The following is a 25,946-nucleotide window of genomic DNA, read 5'->3' on the forward strand; positions in this document are numbered from 1 at the left end:
TTTGAAACCTGTCAGCCTCAACCCTTTGACCTCTCTGCACTTAATTTCAAATGCAAACCAGTTGTGATCAATCATGCTACATTAACTGCATTACTGACGCAACAAATGAACCTGGAGTGATTTCCTCAGTATCTGACAAGGTTAAGTATTTATAATAGGGTTCGCACAAACTTGAAAAGTCCTTAAATTTTTAGTTTTGCTTCGCACGCACCAATTTTTTATTTTTGACTCCTTAGCAGCTCTTTTTTTCCGAATGAAAACCGATTAAAATTTTCCACATGTCTGAATAGTGTCTATACCAAATTTCGAATCTGTGGATCAAAAATTTGTTGGAAGTCGAGAAGTGACACACACACACATTCTCACTTATTTTAGATATACTAGCATTTCAGCCAGGCTTTACCTGGGGTGTTTGGAGGTGTATGTTGAGCAAAAAAACAGCGGTGAATTTTTTAAAACTTTGACCCTGTTATGACCTCTTAACATTTATTGTTTGGGGTTCAAATCAAGTTATTAAGTTAGATCCATGTCCAAGAGACCCATATCTAAAATGTCAAGTGTTTAGACCCAAAATTGGCATAGGAGTTTGGTAGATTTCTCAAAGGTCAAATCGAAAATAGATTACAAAGATTTTCCCAACTCTCAGTATCCTGTATATCAAATTTAGAGTCTGTAGACTTAAAATTGACAGTTACTGCATATGAAAATGTACACAGACACACACACACACACGTTCACTTTTATATATATAATAGATAGATTTGGGCCAGGTATTAATATAAGTCCGATTTACATAAATAAATTCTTATAGGAATTATTTTTAGACTGGACTTAAGTTCAGAAGAGATGGAGAACAATTAAAGGTTACTAGCAGGGCGCCTGACGTTGCCTGGTCATAATACATTTAAATATGACATTTTAATTCATGCAGATTTTATATTTATTATAGAGCTAATACTCTATTGATTATTATATTGTACCCAATATGTAGTAGTGATTTCAAAAGTTAAAAACAAATGATTTGAGTGCCATCATTTAGAATCGAAACTGAAACAAAAACATACAGCACTCCAGCCTTTGGCGTTACCATTTGAACTATCATCAGTTGAATATGAAATAGCTAAAAATGAACTAATAATATGTATGTATAAATGTATATATGTATTTGCGCATGTGTACAAGGTAACTTTAAGTTGACTTATGCCGGCCAAGTTCCAATTGGTGTCAATTTTGACCCCTTAGCAGCTATTTTTACCGGCTAAAGACCCATACAAAAAAAATTCACAAAAATGCAATTATTTGACCTACCCCATGCTGCTCTATGACCTTGCATCAGAGAAGATGCAGTTTGAAAAATCGAATACAGCCGGACAGACATAGTGAGTTTTATATATAAGATTTGGGTCATCCATAACTTTAAAAGCCGAATTTGAATACATTTTTGTAAAGATCATTTTTATGGAGAAAAATTAGTGATTATCTTGATCATCCATAAATATAAAAGTCTGATGCACATAAAAGTTAGGAATGCTTGTCTAGCAGTATTAATATGTACTCGGTGCATATTTTTTACCGCATGATTTTGTCTTGCTTAAAATCATGTTTGAGCTCATATGTAATAGAAAACCAGGTATCTATAATAGGCCATTTTTGTTTTTAAATCATAACAACGTGATTACTAACCACTGTTGATTGTTTTCTTTGTGTTTATAGCAACTTTTAATGGCTACATAATTGACGACAGGTGCTTGTGAACTCGAAAACTTTGGAGAATGCAATTTATGTTTCCCTCTCCAATCGTTTCTGAACAAACATATTTTGTTTTATCATATTACTAGCATGCCGCCCGGCGTTGCCCGGTGATAAAATATGCATAAATATATATTTTAATTTATATAGAATTCTTATTTTAAACAGAAATATCATAGGTATTAAACGTAACAGAAACTGGGACATGTGCATGCAAGTATTATGTTTTTTCTAAACAGTTCACTTGTTGTAAGTAAAAAAAAAAAAAAAAATATGCAAGCTGAGATCGAAACCAAAACCTGAAATCAGTGAGTCAAGTACGATAATCATTAGGCCAGCTTGACACAATATTTCAAAAGTATTTTCAAACCTACTTATTCTTAATATAAGGAAGCTGTCATGTTTCACGACCATGCAAGTACCAATTTTTTTCAATTGTTACCCCTTAGCAGCCCTTTTTTTCCAAATGAAAATCGATTAAAAAAATTTTCCACGTGTCTGAATACCCCTATATACCAAATTTCAAGTATGTAGATCAAACATTCGTTGAGTATATAGGTTGAAAAGTATCCTTGCACACACATTCTCACTTTTATAGATTATCCGTTATTTCTATTTCATTTTTTAGGTTGTTATCTCTATGTCTATTTCTGAAGATGTACCATTCAGATATTTTGGCCGATTGGAGAGGATTATCTGTTTTGGATTGTTGTCCTCATTTTTTTTGCTGCATTAAATAGTACTTATTTTTTTATCATGATTATTTTATTTTTTGCTCCAAACAAGGCATATTGCCATTGAGGTAGAAGGGGCTACTGTGATAGAAGCCAGATTTATGGGACCAGTTGTGTAGCAAGGAGTTTGTTTACATTGCATTTAAATTTCTACATGTTGATATAGTCAGGAAGCAGGGAGGGAATTCCAAAGGCAACTAGTCCATGGAGAGAAGCTATTAGTGTAAAAGGTTTTCTTAGGGACATCTATAGTAAAGGGGTGGAATTTTGCAGCTAATCGTGTTGGTCAGAGGTATTTTTCCTTGAGAGATTACAAATGCCGTAAGTTCATCAGAACATATTCAAAACACTTATAAAACCAGTACAGGGATTTAACACTGTAGTGATAGGACAGGGACTGGAACTTGGTAGATAGTGTGGAACTTATTAGCTTAGACTCTTTTGCATTCTGTCCAAAAGAGAGGCTAGTGATTGGTGCACAAGAGATGGAAAGAATACATGCATTTCATTTTTTGTTTTCATGTCTCATACTGAGCTTATCATTTTCGTGAATAACTTCAAAGCTTCTCTTGCTTTTTGACGTTTCGCTTGTGCCAACTACTGGGATCAGATTGTCATCCACTGATCTCTTGCATATCTTCCGTGATCTACTGACTGACTTTAAACCATCGATGTGAGGCACATTTTCAGGCATTTCGGATGCCTGGGGTGTGTAATGTGGATGCACTAGTCAAGACATTGTGCGATGCAATTTCTTATGAGACCGACAACTTTCTCCATCTGATGCTTTGCAGCCAGGATTGTGCGGTTAAAGATTTAGTATCATCAACTGCAGAAAATGGATTTACTGCTAGCATCACCTGGCACCGATATCTCAACTAAAACTAAAACGGCATCCATTCTAGGCGAGTTTAACTGACTTTCTCTCAAGGAGAAGTTTCCATAGGAATATTAAATTCACGGTTCCTAGTTGCTTGTATCTCTTCATCAGGAGAGATGGTGATGTTGGGCTATTGCAACTCTTGCAGGAAGGTGTCGATGTCCTCCTAATATACAGTGCCTGGTATTCTCAAATGGTCACCCATCTGTTACTGACCAGGTTCAACATTGCTTAACTTTGATCTCACAAGAACCGGGATGTCAATGTTATTATGCTATATATATATATATATATATTATATATATATATATATATAAAAATCTTAATGTTGGAGCTTTGTGGAGTGTGACGTAAGTGATATAAAATTTCATCAATTAAAGATATTTACGTTAAAACTTTACACTGACAAAACTAATCTATAAAGGTTGTTCCAAAAGTGAAGCTTCCTATTTTGTTTTGTTTTAACTACGAAGACAAGAATAGTACCATTAGTGACGGTTTTTATTCCAGAATTTATTTTTCTACATAGGCACCACTCTTCTCAATGTACTTTTGCCAAATGATGAACGAGAGTCTTTGATGTCTTAGTTGTAAAAGTTGGTACCTGTTAAGGCGGTTCATTTTTTTCAATAAAAAAGATATAACTAAACAACAACTCTGTTTAACAATGCTTGCTTAAATGAAAAAATGCTGCCTAAATATGCACGATATATCTAATGTCTGTCTGTCTCCATATTTTCAAACTCTATCTCTTCTGAAATTAAAAGTCAGAATGGCGCTAAAGACCTCAAATGATTGGATTTTTTTACGGTTCTTTTATGGGTTTTCAGCCAGTTTAAATGGTTTTTAAGGGCTTGAAAAGATCGTTATACATTTTGTACATTCATTGAAGTTTATTTTTAATTTTTGATCAGTTCATATGCGTGCCACGTTGGTACAGTGGTAACGTCACCAGCTTTGCTTTCAGTTTTGATTCTAGCTGATGGCACCCAAATACTAGTTTTTTTTATTACTTTGAAAATCGCAACTCTATAACAATATATACAAAATTTAGACAAATTAAAATATCATATTTAAGCATATTTTATGACCGGGCAGCCCCCCCCCTCCCGCTAGTAATCCTACCCTTTTATTATGTAAAAATATTGCAACAATATGTATATTTCATGAATTTAATTCTACAATATTTTGACGTCTATTACTTATACTAGGTTCTATCACTGATATTGAGCTTTTTAAATCTGGATAAGGTTCTTATTCTTTGAATATATTTCTCTATATTTCTGATTCATCTCTTACGAATTTGAAAAGTTTTTTATTAACCTTTTCTTTAATTCCGAAATTTTCTCTTATATAGTCATCCACATAGAGTACTATTTCGCGGTATCACAGCTCATCAGTGCGGCTAGACAGACAACTACCTCAAGCCAGGATCAAAACCCGACTGCCCAAATGACAATCAAGGCTTCTCACCATTACGCTATACGGCTGCTGTGCGGGTAGTGAATATATATATATTATTCCAGTTTTCAAAGATAAAAAACAATGAATTTAATGAGGTTTATCTAAGAGTGCTCAATAATAGATAGAGCAAGATATACTTTAAAAAATTAATTTATATAAACATTTTTATATCACTACACAATCATGATAATGTTTCGGTCAATTAGTTATGAATAACTAAAGACCTCGTTACGCGATAATAATGCTTCTGTAACGTGCATCCAGGAGATAAGCGCCCGCGTGTTTGCGTGTTGTGTGGGTACGTGGGAGAGACGGATGAGGGGAAAAAGACTTACCTCGAGACCAGCTCAGCGTTACCGACCAAAAATAGAAAAGAAAGATCAAGATGGCGGCCGCCGTCTTTTGTAAAGTATGATGTCTCGCAAAGTCACACGAATTCTCGGAATATGCAAATTTAGCCGGCCTAGAACGACGATAAAAGCGGGTGAGGGGAAAGACGGGGGGGGAGTGACGATTGAGTTGGCTGGGGAATCGTGTGGCTGTTGCTTCTTGTGCCGTGTGAGGATATTTTACCGTTGTTGGAATCCGTGCAGAACCGGTGTAAAAAGATTATTGAATTGCTGCAACATTTATAACATCTTTTCCTGAACTTACCGTGTTAAAGAGAGAGTCGGGCGCCATCTTGAATTTTTCCTTACACATTTCTGTTACAGCTTCCTCTTAAAAGTTTGTATATGCAACGAAATTAAGCCCACAAAACCAAGTTTACAAAAATACATTTGGAAGATCACGTGAATTGATAAATCAAAGTGGCAACCTTGGTTGAAGTGGGTGTCCCTAATGATGGGGGTCTGAACAGAGCTGAAAGGGAGAAACAGACCAAATATCAAGGTCTCATGTATGGTATGAAAAGAAACTGGAATCTTAGGGAGATATCAATCATACCAGTTATTATGGGTGCTACAGGGCTTATGAAAAGAACCTGAAGTCCTACCTAACTAATATTAATTGTGAACCAAGTGCAAGAGAGATCCAGACAATTGCACTTAAGAGAACAACGAGGATACTAAAAAGAGCTCTCTGCCCAATACCCAACGTTACAATCTTAAAAAGAAGAAAATTAAAAAAGAAAAAAAAGTGGAATATGAAAATACAGGAAGAAAAGAAGGAAAGTGTTTAATCTCAGCTGAGCATGCATAGTCTCAAATAAAAACATTGTTTAACTCTCAAATAAAAAATGAACTTGTTACAAATGCCGTTCGCTATATTATGAAACGTTTTAAAATTTTTGTTTCTTTTTTGCACTATTACTTTAATTTTATTTTTTTTTGCACCAATGTTTTTATTTTTTGCACCACCAATACTTTTTTTTTAATTTTATCATATTTAGTAAATTTAACCTATCCTTAATAGTTTTATATTCCTTTATGTTTTTTAATGTATAAAAAGTTTTGCATCATACAAAATATCTAAGAAACAGGTCAAAATATTCAGTTGTATGAATAATTTCATCGTTGATTTGTATGTATATATGTGCATATATATAATGAATGTTTTAGTATTATTATTTGCATATAAATATACAAGTTGCTTAATGTCTTATATATGTACGTATATATAACGGTTGCATAGACTGGTTTCCTAGATGTAAATCCAATGAAACCCGCGTGATTATTAAAGTGTGCTCAATGGCGGACAGAGCTGGTATATAATTTGTTTAATGTACAAACATTATTGGTTACATATGTGCATACATGTTTCAGTGGAGTCCCAATTCAGGGATATCTCATCGGATCAAAAAAGGGGACATTATTGAAACTAATAACGTCACCCGTTTTGATCTGATGAGGTGGTCTCTTTGAATTAAGATTACACTGAAATATGCATGCACATACGCGAAGATCCCCCCACACAAAAAAAAAAAAAAATCGTGTGCCGTAACTATAGTGTGTTTTGTGAATTCTTCTTCACACCAGCTCTATAATATAATAGGAACTTTGTGAGAACTCAGAAACTATGCTTGAGTCGATTTTTACTAAATGGTCAAAATGCCGTTTCAGGTTCTGCTCCCTGCATCGTAGAGCATGCAACCTACAGATAATCGAACAGATCAAGGCAGCGCTAGATGCTGCTCTTGTTAAGATAACTCGTCACTTGATAAAATATTATCTAGAATTTAAATGTCTTTTGAAAAATTTTTTCACCCAAGTGCCAAGTCGTGACCTCCAAAGATGTAGTCTCTTTTGTCTCCTTATTTAGAAGGCAGCATTCTCTATTTGTGTTTCTGTTCTGTGAAACCGCCTACTAAAGGTATGTTTATCATATCCAGGTGTGAATTCGCCTTGGGCAAACATTTAGACACTATATAGACACACATTTTCTGTCCTTTTAGATGACTTGTTGCGCTTTTTTAATGAATTTAATTTGATTATAAAACTCTACTTTGGTATTGAGCACTTAAAAAAATTTTTAAATTATAGCATAATAATTTTTTTTAAATAATAACATAATATTTATGTGTTAGATAAGATTAGAACAATATCTGTATCGTCAGCCATTTTCCAAGGAGACAGACATTCATCGAGGCTGAAGAGTCTGACATAGCCGACCAAATATAGGTCCCCTTTCTTTGGATTTGAAACCGAGGGTACCAATATTCTGATCTTTTGTAACACACATACACACACACATATGCACATATATTTGTGTGCATGTAATTAGACAGTATTTTTTATATTTCAACGATATTTTCTTTAAAATCAAAAAAGTTTCTAATGACCTTTTTCATGTTAATATAAAAAAGTAATTTGTTTCATATGTATCATGAACGTTTTCAATTCTTTATAGAATCATGTTCAGGTGAAAAAAATCACATGAACAAAAAAAAAATTGGAGGAAAGAATTTCAAAAGATAGCTGAGAAATGTGCTCGTGAAGTCAGACACCAAAAGAATGGTTTCACATGGTTTTAGGAGAGATATTAATTAAAATTCCACAACGCCAGAATTAGTGTTACAGAATAAAATTTTATTAGGGTTAGCATTTTAAAATGTTGTTACTGGTTTCATACCTAATGTTATTAATTGTAGGTTGTTGTGTTTAAATAAATATAGCTTCTTTTTTTTTTTAATTAGTTTCAGAATACATTATTTTAGTGTTGTTAACTAAAAGTTGTCTTAAATTGGAGGAGGGAGCAGTTATATTTTTGTAGATGTTGGTAAATTCAGCTAGAGTTTACGAGATGAGGTGGGAAGATAGAGTAGTTATTGTAAAACCAATGTAGCAATGTAGTTATTAGCTTAATTATCGGTTATTAATGATCAGATGGGCCTGCAATGTGTAATCCTACCAAACTCAACACATTAGGTCAGAGAATTTTCTGGAAGTATTACATTTGCTCAACCTAAAGCTAAATCAGTTACACTGCCGCAGTAACTGTTAGAAAAGCACATATTTCTTGAATCGTTTTATTAGTTAAACCCAGGTCTTGTTGAGTGATGTATCATATGGTCTACAATAATAACAATCCGTTTTGTTATTGATTTGAGGGGACAGATTTTTAACTTTCTAAGAACACCACTGTTTGATCTCCAACTTGAAATGAAGTCTTATTTAAAATCTTAGGAATGAGACAAATTCTCAAATTTTGAACAAATTTCGATTATTCTAAGATTTTTTTTTTCAAAGTTTGTAAATTCAGTCGTTTCATCTAAATTTTTTTTTTTTTTTTCACCATTGCAAAAGGTTCTTTTAGAAAATTTTTGGGTCTGATTTGTTCCAATTATTAAGACACCAACACTGCTTATTATAAATCTGACCTGGGTAAGATATTGCATCTTGAATATATATATATATATATATTAGTATATTTGGGCAGCATTTTTTTCTCTTACCTCTGTTTCATTAAATAGCAAGGATGATTATTGTTTCTCTTGCAATCCATCTTTTCCATTTGGGAGGCCAATGTTCAAACGTTGTTTGGTGAATTTTTTTTTTTACACTCAGTCACAAACGTTTTCGACTTCCACGAGTCGTCTTTGGGCGCGTGATGAATTTTAACAATTGCATTTAGTGAATTTATTGAAAAAGTCGATTTAACATCGTTTAAAAGCACTTAAGCGTACCCTCTCCCTCATTGAGCCTGATTGACGGTCGGTTTATGTGAATGAGTAGGGCTTCTATGACTTCTTTTTACACTCGAACAGAACTAAATTGGCCCGCTAAAGGGTAAAGATGGATCGCAAGAGAAACAAACAAGAATTATTCCTACTGTTCAATGAAATATATATATATATAAATATATATATATAAGACATTTTAGCTAATTCATACTGGTAAAACTTACTGTCCGTTAATTTAGAATAGGTGCATTTTACTAAATTGGTATTAAATACTAATCCCTATTAGTCGCTGTGTATCAAATGGATACCATAATAATTAGTTCGCTGTACTTTATCACAGCAAAGGTCCATACAAAATTTCAGCCATATCGACCTAGTGGTTTCCGAGAAAAAATGTAATGGATAGATAGACTGAGAAATATGCAACCATAAAAAAAAGTGCATTATTATAAAGAAAAACTTCAGAGTAAAAACGATTTTCATGTGCACTATTAATAGCAACTTTAGTATTGATCGGATACCAACTTTATTATTAATTAAATACTTTGTAGTGTGTTAACTTTAGTTTTTACTTGCCATCGTCTCCAATTTCCCTGTTGCAAGCTCTGACTGGCAAACGGAATCTGAAATGAGGGTAGGGTGGAGTTCACGTGGAGGGGAGACTAACGCCCAGAGCAACAACTTGGGACAGTCCGTGTCAACAAGTGACATTCTTGGACCTGTTCTACCACTTCTCTCTTGCTTTCTTTAACCGATCTCCACACTTTGAAGTATGGAACACATGCTGGCAAATTTGGCTTGCAGTGACTGACCTTCAACCGAAACAAAAACAACTTTGTTAGATGTGCTGCTTTTAAAAGAAAATGTATTTATTTTACTTGTCGACGTTTACTTGAAGGCCGTTCATTTCGTAGTCCAGCACTGCTTCTGCAGCTATCCAAAAATGTCTACCTTCTCTGTAGGGCTAAATCTCACGGATATGCTACATCTCGTTAAACGGACATGAACAATGCCGCTTCCAGAAAAAGTTATTCTTATCAGGTGGGACTTGTTTTCTATTTTCTTTTGTTGTCTTTTTTTGTTTTTGTTTTTTCTTTGTACCCCATCTCGATTCTTTAAAATGATTTCGTTTAAACTCTTTTAATGTAGAATTTTTTCTCTTTTTGTGGTAAAACATTATTTCTTCATTATCTTATATATAAAATACATTTTGCGTGCATGCGGGAGTTTCTCCATTTTCTATGAACTTCGAAATGGCTGAGCCGATTTCTTAAAATTTCACATAAACGTACTTTATATGGTTGACAGTGTTCTTAGATAAGTTTGTCCTTGATAAGTCTAAAAAAAAATCGGTAATTGAAAAAAATCTGGTTAAAGAAAGAACAGCCCGATTTTGACAAGACAGCCTAACATCACAAATCCACCTGAGAAGTTTTTGGCATATAAAATCAACAAGGTCTTTGATATGACCGGTGCATTCAAAATTGATGTTTCTATCTAAAGCACAATTCAACCATGATACTTGACTTTTGCATTATTAACTTTAATTAAATAATAATAATAATTTTATGACATCAACCATAGGTTCTCTACAGTGCAATGTAGTCTACAATATATTGTGGGCTGAGTTACTGGCAGGAGGCATGTGAACTTCCTTCCAGTGCACTGTGGTGGGTCTCCAACAAGAGCAGACAATCAATCGATTTGATTAAAAAATGGGCGATTCCACCAATTTCAATGGCAAATTATTGGAAGTGTGAAGCATATGCTAATTTTCATTCAATCCCGGGCAATATCGGGTGTCCCTTCTAGTATATATTACTCGACTGCAGCATCCCGTAAACGCTATGAATTATAGCCCGTTGATTTATAATGACTGCTTTATGCCAAATTGATAGTTGGAGATGGTGAAAGTTTTGCTCACTTTTGCATTCCATAATTGCGCATCGAACGATATTACAATACGTAGTTCACTGCACCTTATCATAAGAAAGGTCCATACAAAATTAAGCCAGATCAGACCAGTAGTTTCCAAGAAAAAGTGGAACAGACAAAGAGAAATATGGTATAGACTTTTACTCCAAGGAGACCCAACATTGTTAAGGATGATAAAAAAAGAATATCACCTGTGATGATCAGGTTATAAATGTTCTCTAATAAATTTTTTTTGTATTTAACTTATACAGTAGAACCCCGGAATATGGTGGTCTTAGGATACGTTTTTTTCAGGTTACGATGTGGAATACGTTTTTCTCGCCCCTGGTTACGGTATTTACCCTGCCTTACAGTGTTGTTTATAATGTTATTTGATTATATACATGTGTATTATATACTGTACTGTATTTTGTTACTAATTTTTAATGTCGTATTACAGGGTTCTAAGACCATACATCGTTAGTGTTGGATTTAGAAACAGTAAAACCCAAAGCTATTTCAGGTGTTGGGTTTGATCTAATCACTTGCCCTTATCACTCCAGGAGGATAGATGAGTTTTTTTTTTTTTGTTTTTGTACAAAATTGAGTAAAATTCTTCATTTCGCAATTATTATTCTAAATCGAATAATCGGTTATTGTTAAATGTTGTGGCAAGGAGGGAAAATTACACAAATATCACAAGCATTGATTCATGAAATTAAAATTTGCATAATCGCAGATGCACCACCTCACATCACCGCACGCATACATGCATACTGATAGCCGTGGCTAATGATACATTACCTGAAAGTATGTCTTTCAAACTCCTCGGCTTAACGTTCATAGGGAACATGAGTTGGAACAGATACATTGAGGGCATTGCTAAATCGGCTGCAAAGAAGGTGGGCTCTCTATACCGTGCTAGAAAGTTACTTATGCCTGAAATTATTCTGTACCTCTACTAGACCACCATTCGCCCATGTATGGAGTATTGTTGCCACATTTGGGCTGCTGCATCTGCTACTAACCTCTCCCACTTAAAACAGGATTCAAAAGAAAGTTGCTAATCTGAGTCAAAAGATCTTCGAGATTTATATAAAATGAATTTAATTAGTGATGAGTATTTTTGTTCGAAAATAAAATAAAAACATTTATTTACAAACACAGCAAATATATTTTCACATATTTTACTGGCATTTTTTCTTCAACTCGATCATCCCACGGAAACGTATGTGTGTGTGAAAGAGAAAGAAAGAAAAGAGAAAAAGATAGTGAATTTGATTTTACTACAGGAGGAGCATCATTATGAGAAATTTGATGATCAGTTCAAAAACCAGATCATATGATGCACGATTTTTTTTTTTCAAATAAAATGAATATTTTTTTAAGCGGATTTTCTTATTAAATAATAAACTTTCCTCAGGGTGATACAGACGATTTTATGGGGTTGATGAAATCCTTGATTTCTTCTGGTAGAAATTTTTTTGTCTTTTTTAATATCCATTAGTTATAGCGAGATGTGCTGACGCACATGTACAAGTTTTGAATTTAATATTTCTACAGTAGAAGCATTGGTATGAGAAATTTTAAAATCTATTTAGAAAAAAGTACAGGATTTTTTTTTTTTTAATAAGTAATAGACCTTCTTCAGTGTAATATATTTATTTATTTTGAGAAAAAATTGCCTGCAACACCCTGAGAATTGCTCATCAAGCTGAAAATTCCAATTCGAAAATAAATAAATACAATTCATTCATTAAAAAACTAAATTCCACATAGTTTTATTAATTGATTTTCGAATTTCTCATAGTGATGTTTCTACTGTATTTAAATTAAATTCAATATTTATACAACAGCTTGGTAGATGGTTAGAATGGAGGCATTTTTACAAATAATCTAAACAACGCTCTGCACTTACAAACTATACAAAAAAAATAACTCTACATGGCTCTATTTGTTACAGATAATATTAAATTACTTGTATATCATATTAGTAGGCAAAATAATATGCATGAAAAAGGTAAAACCAGAATTATTTATATATTCAACATTTCATCTTTATTTCAAACTTTAAAATGATTGATTTAAAGAAACAAGACATAAAAAAATAAAAACAAAATATGAATTAATTTCGTTTTTTTTTGTTTTTGTTTTTCACCACGGAATATTATTTCTTTGTCATTGTCATAACCATTAGTATAAATTTATATATACTTTTGTTCTTTTTAATTTATATCTTATATAATCTACGCTCAGTTATCATTAAAGCATGCATCTAGGAGAAGGAAAACCTGAGGTCTACTATCTGTTTTATCTTGTGGCAACCATTGCACGGACTGAGATTAGCAGTGATACCAAAAATGTGGTTGGTTTTGCACAAAGCCTTCACCACTATAAAGAAGTCACTTGTGTGGATTTCCAAACAACTTAGTTGTTGTGGCAGTCCTCGTTTGTCGAAATCGATGGGAGTATCATCAATCTTTTGTTGTTGTTGTTAATAAGAAAATATTGATGTTTTTATTTTTATTTTTTTGCTCGATTTCTTTTTTATAATTTTTTTTTTTTTTTTTTGCGCTGAAGAAGAGTAAATTTCCTTGTCTTAAACATTGTTATCTTGAAATCTTTGAACTAAAATTTATGCCTCCACTCTCTCTTGTGTATATACTGTGCATATGTATAATGCAATAATAATTTCCAGAAATTTAATCTCACAATCAGGCTTGTGGAGTCAGTCCAGGTCATAAATAATTAAAGAATCACTTGAATGAGAACTGCTATACCACCCTGGTACCAATTGAATTTGGGCTTTATTGCCATAAACCAGTTATGATGATATAGGCGGAGAGAGAAAATAAGCTTATAGGATTTAAGATTTGTAGACCATCATTATTTACTTGCATAGAATCCTAGCCTGAAGTCTGAAAAATAGGAGTCACAGATTTTACTCCAATTTCACAGCCCTATTCATAATGGAGCAAACTATTTTTTATGCTATCTAAAAAAAGATTAGAAAAATCAGATGAACAGATTAAATGAATTTATTTCAAAGTTGGATATTGTTCTAATAATGATGACTGATGAATTTCGTTATGCAAGAATTTAAATAAAAATGTAGCCATTTTAAATAGATTTTTTTTGTATGTTTTGATTCTTGAACTGATCTTAAATGTGAACATTATGTTTCCTCCATTTTTGTTGGGTTTTCTACATGAATCTTTATTAAAAAGAAACAGAACTTTGAATTTTGAGCATGAAAAGGTAATATGCTCATCTATACTATTAATAAAATGCTAAATGTTTATGTGTGTGTGTATATACCAATAAAATTTTCCAACGGATGCACGGAATTGAAAAATTCTTTTTTCCCTGAAAGGTGTAAGTCCCTAGATTGTCCTTATCTATATATGGTTCGTAACGAAAAATGCAGAGTCACACAAAACGCCTGATGGTTTTTGCACAGTTTTGAGCAATTGTTGAAAAAGTTACCTGCCCATGTCAACGGAATTTAACACTGTATAGTCGTGGTAACATCTTTCAGCATATGGACAGGACTTGTGGCGCAATGGATAACGCGTCGGACTACAGATCAAAAGATTCCAGGTTCAAATCCTGGCAAGTTCGCAATAATTTTAACCGTCATTTTATCCAACGTTTACTAATTATTCTTACCCTTAGTTATGGTATTTTTGTTTTTTCAGTGATTTTGTTTTGTGCATATGGGAATTTCCCATACTGCAAGTTCACAAGATAAGCGTTGATGGTAAGTCGGTGTTGAGTGTACTCGATTTTGTGTGACTCGGCATTGTGTGTGCCGACATGGCGCAGCTGCTAATATTAAATAAAAATGAAATCCTTGTATACAGAGTGCTTATATGATCTACAACTCATAAAACGTCATGGGTCATTTGGGCGAATATTCCGAAACTTTTTCAGAAAGTTTTAAAGGATGAAATGTCTCGATAACCAACAACTAATGCAGGAAGTCTGTTCTATGTTTTAGCAATTCTAAGCATAAAAAATGTTTGCAAAATTCGTGGCAACTTTCTGACATTGTATACAACATGTACATGATCTCCATGGAAATCAAAAATATGCTCAGGATTGTTGCTGGTGAGATGGTTAATTAATTTTGTCACTGGATGTTTGAACTTCAACAATGATCTGAAGCTTATGAAGCGTCAGTATTTGTTTACTTGCAACAATTTCCAGGTGGACAGTGTTCTGAGTAATGTGATTTTCAGACTGATGTGAATCTTAAGTGCGGTCGGTCACACCATGACTGTACACAGTTTTAAATGGATGGAGAATGGCAAAGGTTTTGGTACTCTCGGTCTCTTTTACAATTTTAGATATTTGTCCTTTGTCCAATGCAAATTGCTGTTGGCAGTAATATCCATCCAAGTCACGTGTTACACTGTGCTCAAATTTTATTGCGATTAGATTTATACGATACAGGAACTGTCCTTTTTATCCTTTTTAGAGCATTTCTTTTTATTCAAGAATGACCATTACTAATAGAAAGCCTTCTCTACTTGGTGGGAATTATTTTCATTTAAAAGTAAAAATTCTTTATAATCGATATGTGCCAAAAGTGGAACATATTGTTTGCAGTAGCTGAGTTGTTTTGGCTACAGTAATCAAGTAATACAATCTAGTAAATCACGTTGATAAATGGTGTTTCGTAGTCATAACTGGTTATATGCTTAAGCTTTCGGCTTTCGACGAATCTTTCAGTGGTTTTCCCAGACTGCTACGCTCGTCTGCATTTATGGCTTACATCAGCTAATTATATTCTTGTGAGGAATAACCCGGCTGTATTCATATTCATTACATTCCTGGTTTAAATTAATTTCTATCGACAGTTTAAATGGTTTCAGATTGCTTTCGAATTTCTTTTTGTTCAGCAATTCCTTTTAAATTTCTTGATGTGAGTCATTCATATTTTTATTTAAATTATAATTAAAAAATAAAATGGCTGAATTTTTTTACTTGTGTGTTAGAAAGCATTGTTATAGCTCATCATTTATTGTCACTTATGACCTCCCAGATCGTGAGGATCAGCAAGCCTAACTTCTCAATCTTTTCTTGACTACACTGCTTGAGACTTCTGCGAGAGATACTCATATGGGGACGCTGTTGATAAAAACGAATAGATACTATAAATGGGCTGAGTGGGAATATATCAAAGATCACATTAGATTAAAACTTTTTGTTCCTGCTGAACAGTGAACAAATCAAATAAATAGGTCAAGGCAAGTACATGTTTTCATGTCGAAGTTCTATATCAACCCTACAATTCTACACACTGGTCCACTTCGACTTGTGCAATTGCTATTGCGCATAGGCAGCAAGCATTCCACCGATTAAATCATAGACTCAACTCCAGTAGATATCTCACTGCTATCTGTATAAGAACCAAGGATGGTATACTGTTGCCACATCTGGGTAGGAGCTGCTAGAATAACTTGTCCTGCTTTGACAGAGTTCAAAATAGATTTTATAACCTAGTAAAGGATGCCCGTTTCTCTTCCCTGCAACCTCTTTCCCACAGAAGAGATGTTGCAAGCCTCTCTCTGCTTTATTGTTATTTTCATGGCAAGTGCTCATCTGAACTCCAATCTATGCCCCCCCCTCACCAAACTTTCACAAAAACACTCGTCTAGCTGAAACCACTATTAATAATTTCTCACACTTTTTATTTGTGCCTAAACCTAAACGCAGATTCCATGAACAAAGCTTCTTTCATAGAACTCCATGCCTGTGGAACTTTCTTATGTTTGCCTGCTTTCCAGCTGACTACAATATGGTCATCTTCAAGTCCAACGTAAACAAGTTCTTGATGAGCCGTCCCCTTAAGTAATCCATTTTACTAAATTTTCATTACTAACGATTACTACGATATTGCCCCATTGACCACTGTACACTCATTAAACTTTATCCTCGAGTGGCCTCCTATGTAAAAAAAACAAAAAAAAAACGCCATAAGTCAAATAGAAATAAACAAATTTTGTAGCATTAATAAATTGTTACAAGAATGTGTAGCCTGTTGATATGTGCCGGAAAAGATGTATTTATAATAGCCGAGTTGTCTTAAATACAGTAATCAATGCAATCTAGTAAGTCGCCTGGATGAACAGTTGTTTGTAATCATAATTGATAATATGCTTAGCTTTAGGCTTTTGGCATACCTTTCAACATCTCTCCCAGGCTACTATACCGATCCATATTTATGGCTTCCATCAGCTAATCATATTCTTGTGAAGAGGAAGGCGGATGTATTCATCATTGTATATGTGAAGAGCCATATTTTATTAAAATCTCCACAAATCATAAAATCTTCACAAAATCCAAAAATTAATCATAACTGAATCTCCTGGATATGACGTTAAGCTATACCAAGTCGTGTGGTTTCAATATGGAAGCGTTCAGAAATGTGATCGCACCATAATTCCTGTTACTTTCAGGTTCACTCTGACCTATATAATGATATAATCATGTTGACACACCAATTTTCATAAGGTCACCAAAGTTGAGTGACATTGAACCTGGTCACAGGTTGAATGGGTGACTACTTGGGAATTCTATATGCTGTATGTGAAACATCACTGCAGTAGCTTTGCAAGTTGAAAGATGGCTACCAATCTGCGACAATTTTGGCCATTTGTTGTGATCTGTACCGACCAAATACTGGCCAGTGATGACAGATTGGTTTCACAGTTCAGCCACTTTGATCTAAAGTGAAGATACCTGTTTTCGATCTAACATAAAATTTCATTAATTTTACATGGGGTGGGGGTGGGGGGGGGCTCGTCGCTTATCAAGTCTCAAAGGATAAGGGTTAATGAGTGTCAGGCGACCAGTGAGACAACACCGTGATGATTGATAATGGTGGAACTTGGGTAGTGTTTGTTTATATATTATTTAAAAAAATTTTTTATTGGAATCGTTTGAGATGAGTAATTTTGTATATTTATTTATTTGTCTATTTATTTATTTATTTTATGGACTGTTATCCTCATCTTCATAGTTGTTGTTTTATAACGTTTCAGCCAACTATTCCTTTGGCCTTAAGATGATTAATGACATTAAACTATATCCGATGGTGAAGCCCCAGCTTATGGGCTTTGGGGAGTGTGGAGCCACCCTTTAATTGCCATTGCCATTGCTCCCAGGTCCACTCTGACCTGGAGTGGTAGTACCTGTTAGGGTTCCAACTATGGGTTAAATAGAAACGGACTTTAAAAAAAATAAGCAAATATACTCTATTAAAAAATCGTTTTTCAAAATAACTGGATTCGGCATTAAATAACCTGAAAAGGGTTGATATGCTGTAAAACAAAAACAACCAACCAACCTTAAGATGATTAACCGTGAAAGGATAGGATCCAGCTGAAGAGGGCCAGAGGAATAGTTAGCTAAAACGTGGTGAAACAACAACAATGAAGATGAGGATAACAGTCCGCCAATAAAAAGTGTTTGCTTATCTGGTTGTGTACGCATGCATTTACATCTTGGATAACGAGTAAAAGCATCGTGACTAAATGGTTAAAATCGTTAACATGACGTTAAAATCATTAACATGACGTTAAAATCATTAACATGACGTTAAAATCATTAACATGACGTTAAAATCATTAACATGACGTTAAAATCATTAACATGACGTTAAAATCATTAACATGACGTTAAAATTATTAACATGACGCATAAAATAATTGGGTTCTGCCTTGAATAACCATAAAAAGGGTTGATATGCCGCCAATCAAAGATAAGCTTCATCACTAAAATCTGAAAGTATCCATTATACTGAAGCTGAGTCAACATTTTGTTTGCCAAAATATATACTTTAATCCCATAGAATATGTGTTAAAATAATTCTGGGATTATGTTTGAAAAAAAAATTCTGTTTTGTTCTAATCTTTAATTGAACAATTACTCAAGAAATAGCTCCTATCCTGACAAAGCTATTCAGTTGTTGTTTAAAGGAGAAGTTCTTTTGGAAAACCTTTAGTTTACTCAGTATTTAAAAAGTATGAAAAAAATGGTCTTCTGCATCACTTGTGCATCACGAGTAATTGCTTGAATCTGTAATAAATCCAGAAATTATCAACCACAGACGCTGAAATAATATACTTGAAGACCAGCAATATGGATTTCATCCTGCAAGATCTACAACTGCCATACTGATTGTTATATCGCACAGGATGAGTGAATGTTGACCAGAACTTTCTCTTCGGTAATCACTCTTTGTATTAAAAGCCTTTGATAAGGTTTGACACAAATGTTTGTTTTACAAACTTGCTGTAGAATATCTGGAAATGTCCTTAGAACTATTAAAGTCTGGCACTCAAAATGCAAATGCCAGTGTACCTCAGGGATCCATTCTTGATCCTAACTTTTTCCTGATTTTCATAAATGATCTTCCAAATGATATCCTGAGATCGTCCATTGACATCTATGCAAATGACACAACTATTTATGGCAGCACCTTGATGAGCACTGTTGACCAGATTTTTCTGACTTCCTCTCTTCTGATTTGGAGCATGTGGTGGAAAACGGTGACTTTTTATCTCTTCACCATTAATGCTTAAATTCTCATTTATCCTAGTTGAAGTGAACAGCTCTCTTTAGGGAAGCCCCTGTCCTTGATATGCTTCTAGGACTGACTTTCCTGCTAGACCTGAAGTGAAAGATTTTCAACAAATCTGTTAAGGTTGCTAAAAAAATAGTTGGATAATTTTATTGGCCAGATAGTATCTCATTCTTGAGGCAATCGTCTGCCTGTTTGAGAGCCAGATCTATCCTAAAATGAAATGCTGCTATTAAACTCGAGTATTCTTTCTTGCCCTCGAGTACAAAAGCTACTGAGCTATTCTTTACTTTTACGCAGAGGACACGTTTCTTTCTACTGTAATGATTTGTTCATAATAGGTGCTTCACTGAACTGCAATCCCCCCCCCACATAAAAGTTTATAGCAAGAACTTGTCTAGCTACAACCGCAGCTGAGAGATTTTTTTTTCTCTTCATATCAAAGACCAGACACAACTTCTATGAACCAAGTTTCTTTTCTAGAGCATCCTATCTATGCCCATTTCACGTGGTGGCATGCAACGTCCAACCACCGCTCTTTTTAATTCTTATCCTCAAGTGCCCCCTCCCAAGGTCTGGATTAGTATATATATATATATATAAAAAAAAAATATCCACAGATTTATGTATTTTTTTGTGAACATTAAGAGATAGACTTTTTTTTCAGCCTTGCCATCAAATTTACATGTTTGTTGTGTGTACAGACTCTATGTAGATTAGATCATAAAATAAGTTTCTTAATATTATTTAAGAATAACACTTCTGTATAATAATGATAATCAAGGAGGATAGAAAGACCGAGAAGAGAAAGCACTAACCAGACCTCCACTGAATGAGTGCAAAGAGGACTGGGACCTTAGTGAGGCTTATTGCCACCCAATTTCCAGTGAAGACTAATGATCACTACCAACGAGAAATTAATGATAAACGGGTGCAGCGATAATGCAAATTCATTTGCAAAGGTTATTGAAAGAAGTAGATTGACAGAAATCTTTGAGATTGTGAGAACTCCAAGTGAGTAATAATTAGAGCTAGGACAACAGCATATTCTTTTCAGTGTGTATCTGTTGATATCTTATATGCTTTTCTATAGAGTGATGTGGTTCTCAGTTGATTAACTGTCTGTGTCGGATATATACTCGAGAGTCAAAACAATGAAAAGAATATGCTGTTGTCACAGCCCTAGTAATAATAATGAAAATATAGAAGTAACTTATTTATACAAGAAGAATGTCTTAACAGCAGGGACGTGCAGAGGGGGAGATGCTAGTGGTTACCTAGCACCTGCCCTTTTACTCCTATTTTAAAAGTGCCCTTTTCAGAGGAATGTATTACAGGCCTTAGCCCCACTGAAACGATCATTTCTATATTTTTGCCTTTTTTTTTTCTTTTTTACATGGGGGTCACCACTTATCAAGGCCCGAAAGCCACTCAGGGATAAGGGTTATTGCGTGTACAGTAATCAATGAGATAGTATTGTAGTAATCATTAGTATTGGGGGTTTTGATAGTGTCTTACTTAAGGGGGTGGTTTGTCAGGAGTTTGTTTATGTTGGACTTGAAGACGTCCAAGTTGTAGTCAGGTGAGAAACAGGCAAGCGGCAGAGAGTTCCACTAGCGTGCAGTTCTAAGAAAGAAGTTTTGCTCATGGAATCTACATTTGGATTTAGGCACAGATAAAGAGTGGGGAAAATTATTGACAGTAGTTTCAGCCAGACGGCACCTACCCTGAAAGTGTTCTCTGCATTTCACTGCTTACCAAATATGTCAGTTTAGAAGTAGAATGGTTGTTGTGACCCAACATGTCTTATGACAGATGTTTAAGCTCGAATGTTTTCCCAATAATAATTAAAGGTTCAAACATTTGATATTGTAATATCCAGCTGAAACAATAATTCTGTCTTTTTTTTTTTTAAGGCTAAATAAAGCATTTAAAAATTTACTTTGTATTTAATGGTCAATGTAGTCATTAATTTGCTGTGACCTCATTTCTGTCTGTCAAACTTTTTTAATGACGAATTCATAAAATTCTTGCATTTAATGCTTTTTGTTAGGGTCAGATTTAATGCACTTTCTGGTGTCTAAAATAGTCACGAAGAATTGCATTAAACGTTGCATCACAAAAATAACAAAATAACACAAAAATCTCAAAGAAAGATAAGCTTGAGAAATTATGCATCACCCAACATATTGCTTGTAACTAGCACCAGCAGACTTTTTTGAAAAGTAAGAGAAAAAGGGTAAAACAATCTGATAGATTAACTAAATCTTCCTTTCTGTTCTTATGTTGATTCTGAAGACATCCAGCCAAACAACGCAACAAAATTCGAACTGGAATCGAATCAACTTTTAAAATATTTTCTTAGACTATCCTAATTGAGATTAAATATCTAAAGCTGAAACTATACTTTTATGAATTGCACTATCAAACTATTTTTTAATGCTAAACTTAATTGACTATATTATCTCAAACTAATGTATGTTTTTATGCAAAATTCGGAGAAGGGGGCGAAGAATATGGTGTAGTATCTGTTTTGTTATGAGCCTACCCTCTCTGGCACTAACTTTATACTTTGGGGGAAAATGTATATTTTTGTTCATCATTTTTGTGAAGGGAGTAATATGTGTTCTATAGTTCTGAGATTATCTTCCCAGGGATTTACTTTTTTTGGTTGTAGTCTGTTCCTTTCACCTGATACTATCTTCCCAAGTATTTTCTCCTCCTAGGGATAGGGATGAAGTAGAGACAGTGTAGTCTCTGCCTATTCATTAGGATATTAATCTCCCTAGCAAAAATATGAAACTGGAAGAAAGATATATTTACGAGTTAGAGCAACATATATTTGGATCTGATTTCCACATCAGATTTCAAATGGCATAAAATATTTCAAGATTGGAAATAATGTGTGGAGCAAACTTTTTTTTTTAATTCTATACTGATCAGAGAACTCTGCTAGGGATCTTTTATCCTGGGCCCTCAAAACCAAGAGATTAGACCATTCCTGTAATGATCAGGTTTCTGTTGATTTTGTGGTAGGAGTTTAGTTCTGTGCAGTTCTAGGAAGTCCACCCTCTAAAGCTTTGACTTTATTGCTAATCGCCTGAAGCATCATCTCCAGGGAATGCCGATGGAGCTGCCCAGGCACATTTTGCAGGTCAGAGTTCCCCTCCTTGGGGCCGCTGACTTCTCAATTCCACTTTCCGACCCTGGTGTCTAAGTTTTTTCAGTGCAAGAGAATTCCACAACCTAAAACACACCTAAACCTTGCCGCATCTTTTCTGTTGTACTTTGTGGGAAGCTGGCTTGGAATGAATACATGAACGCACACAAATATGCGCATCAATTCATTTAATTTTGCAAACCAGTTTCTGTTGCTTTATTGCATCATAGAATCCTAGGAACTTCCACATAGGTTTTTCCAAGCAGTTCCGGTGATGGGCGTCCGTGTAAATGAATTTATTGATTCCTTTATTAGAACGCAGTGAGTTTCCCCCATACCCGCAATATATTGATTATTTTATCTTCACCTGGGTGTACACTTGCTATTAGGTCTAATAAGACCAATTAAAATATGATAGCACAGGTCTGAGAAAAAAAAAAAAATAGAAACTGAGAAATGAAGAGCGTTCATCAATTGATAATCAGTTACATACTTGTTTTTAGACATTTACAGGATCGAACGATAAAATTGTCGCCCTAGAAAAGATAACATGATTCCATTTCCGTTTGATGAAAACCATTTTTTTTTTTTTTTTTGCTGCAGACCATCTATTAGTTGGCCAGTTCTGTGGAAATCCCAAGAGCGATAGGAGCCTTCTATCATGTCTGAAAGTGACAGCATGTTCAACGGGCCAGATTGGAGATCAGCTGCTATACAACTAATACTGTCTACCGATCCAAGTTATGACAATAGGACTATTGCCAGCACCCTCAAAATGCAAATCTGGATGATTTAATGCTTGAGGGCACAGCTCAACACATCAGACAACCTTATTATGATCTTTGGTGTGAGGGCCACATCATGCCACCTCACATCTTTGAAGTTGGCTTGAAAGTCAACATCAAAGTGTATCTGGATGTGCTGAAGAGTTTGGTGATCCCCTGGTGCAATCAGGTAACTGTGTGTGGCAGCAGGACTTGGCACCAGCCCACAAGTCCAAAGAGACCCAGGCTTGGCTTCAGGAGAAGTGCTAAGACTTTGTATTCTTCTCTTACTGGAACTCCTACTCTCCCAACCTGAACCTGCTGGACTACTTCGTTTGGTTATAGGTCAAGAATATCACCAACATCACCTCCCACAACATCAAAGCCATTGAATCATCGCCATCTGCCAAATATTCTCCGAGCTCCCACCAGTGATTGAGAAGGCATGCTTCCAGCTCCGGACCCATATCGAGGTGGTGATTGAGGCTGAAGGCAGCTGCATTGAATAGATGTCGGCTGCATTGAATAGATGTCAGTTCTACTACATAATGAAGTTACCCGAATTGATTTTTTTCAATAAAAGTTTTAAAATAAAGCTGTAGTGTTTTCTTTAGGGCGACAATTTTATCGTTTTTATATGGCGGTAGGAGGGAGCAGATGTTTATTATTATTATTAAATTATTTAAAAAATCTAACGATAGCATGTCAAAAGTGAAGAACATTATTAATTTAGTTAAGATTTAACATTAACTATAATAATAATAAACTATAATTTAACCCTGACCCTAATTCCATCCCCTAAAAAATAACTATATTTAGAAATTTAAACAGAATAGGAATCTGCAATTTTATCATCACAACACTTATATATATATTATTTATTTGGAAATGTTGCCTACATATGAGCATACATGTTTCAGTTATGGGCTTATTAGACTAAGCTTCCAGGCCATTATATTAGAATGAAACTAAAAACGAGAATCATTTTGATGAGAAACTTTCAGCTACGTGAGGATTTGGTGAACACATGATTGGAATTGCAATAAAATTAGGCCAAAAGCAAGTATTAAGAAAGATTATAAAAAAATAAAATTGAAAAAAGAATTTAATAAAAACCACATAAACCAGATGGAAACATAATGAACACTGTGGGTAAAAACAAATGCAATTATTAAAAAGTAAACAACTGCCCTCTACAAAATAAGTGTCTCCAATCCAATCTGTGTAGTATAGATAGGAATGCAGCAGAAAATTCTGCCAAGAAACGAATTACAACAAACACATTTAAGAGAAGACTGTATAATCACAAATCCTCTTTGAATAATGAAAAATATTGAAACGATAATTCACTGTCTAAAAATACTTCTAGAATTTGCTTTAAAAAAAAAAGAACACCATTATATTTGGTTTAACGACTTTTCAATATTAACTTCCAAACTAACCTATGTGTAACCAGATCTTTATTCGTCTTTCCTTCGAATCTGTCCTTAAGTCTTCCTCCAATTTCTTTGACCGTCTCTTTTCAGCTAACCCCGCTACTTCAATTGTTTTACATCTAGCCAAAGAATTCCTATTCATTCTTTCAATTTGACCATATCAACGAAGTTGCCTGCTCTGTCCATACCTCCCTATACTGTACAAATTTAACCTTTCTTTGAAGTCATCAAATCTAAGCCTATCATTATTTCCATGCAACATATGTCCCCAACCATCACTAGCTAAGTTTCACTATAATAGTTATCTTCATAGTTTTAAATTTACAAACACTGCTCAACACTTAAGCCTTTGCAACATTCACTGGCTGAAACCCTTTTACCGCCAAATTGGATTTTCAAATCTCCTTTCAAAAAAAAAAAAAACACCTGTATAGGAAATATTTCTTACTCTTATGGCTTGTTAGACCAACTGGTCTTTAAAATATAGGTCTATGCATGGTTCAACATTTTGAGTCAAGAACATAAATTCATGATTAAAAAATATATTGCATAAAAAATTCTAGCATTAAAAGTGTTAACAAGTCGATTTTCCATTGTTTCACAGACAAAAATCATCATCTCTTTCAGACAAAGTGTGCAGAAGAACTCTTTAGACAACGTTTCTAAAACAAATGAAAAGCAACAAAATTATTACAGATCTTTGTATTCCCACTTTAACATTTAACGTTATCACAAATCTTTTCGGGACAATCCATATCGAACTCTCTGGACAATGCATAACAGACTCTGTAGAGAACTCTAATATAGTCCTAATTTAATATTAACACTATCACTATATGTGCTGCTAAATCTTAACACAATTTTGAGCAATTCTGTACATTGCTTGAACAACCTTTACTGATCACTCCCTCCCTCGTAATTTGTGAAAATCTCCTCAGACAACTGCTCTTAAAACTTTGTCAAAAGCTTTCTCTAAATTTAAAAGCAAAATACAGATTCTTCTGATGAGGATACTTTCATTTGTCTTAGGATAAATATAATCTCACCAACACATAAATCTTTAATCTATGCTTATCTGACTTTTTATTTACTGCTCAATTATACTCTCAATCTGAATCACTTTTAGGACCTGATC

At 34.3% G+C, this 25,946-nt stretch overlaps 1 protein-coding gene and 1 non-coding gene across 33 annotated transcripts in view; both read left to right on the forward strand.

The window, feature by feature from the left end:
- The window catches only part of LOC145243857 (oxidation resistance protein 1-like), an 886,868-nt gene that overhangs the window by 213,938 nt on the left and 646,984 nt on the right, over nt 1-25,946 (forward strand). For 4 of the 32 annotated variants that reach the window (XM_080106900.1, XM_080106902.1, XM_080106916.1 and 1 more), the window contains exon 1: nt 9,508-9,988. The exons of the other annotated variants lie outside the window; for them this stretch is intronic. In XM_080106900.1, coding sequence (XP_079963026.1) covers nt 9,957-9,988 — 32 coding nt within the window. In that variant the 5' untranslated portion in view covers nt 9,508-9,956. Of the gene's footprint in view, nt 1-9,507; nt 9,989-25,946 lie in introns of those variants that run through there. 32 annotated transcript variants of the gene reach the window in all.
- Nucleotides 14,410-14,482, forward strand: Trnac-aca (transfer RNA cysteine (anticodon ACA)). The gene has a single exon. It is a non-coding gene; the product is annotated as a tRNA-Cys (tRNA).

Source organism: Euprymna scolopes, chromosome 22, assembly GCF_053919585.1.
Source record: "Euprymna scolopes isolate OS-2025 chromosome 22, ASM5391958v1, whole genome shotgun sequence".
In the NCBI taxonomy this organism is placed as follows: domain Eukaryota; kingdom Metazoa; phylum Mollusca; class Cephalopoda; order Sepiida; family Sepiolidae; genus Euprymna; species Euprymna scolopes.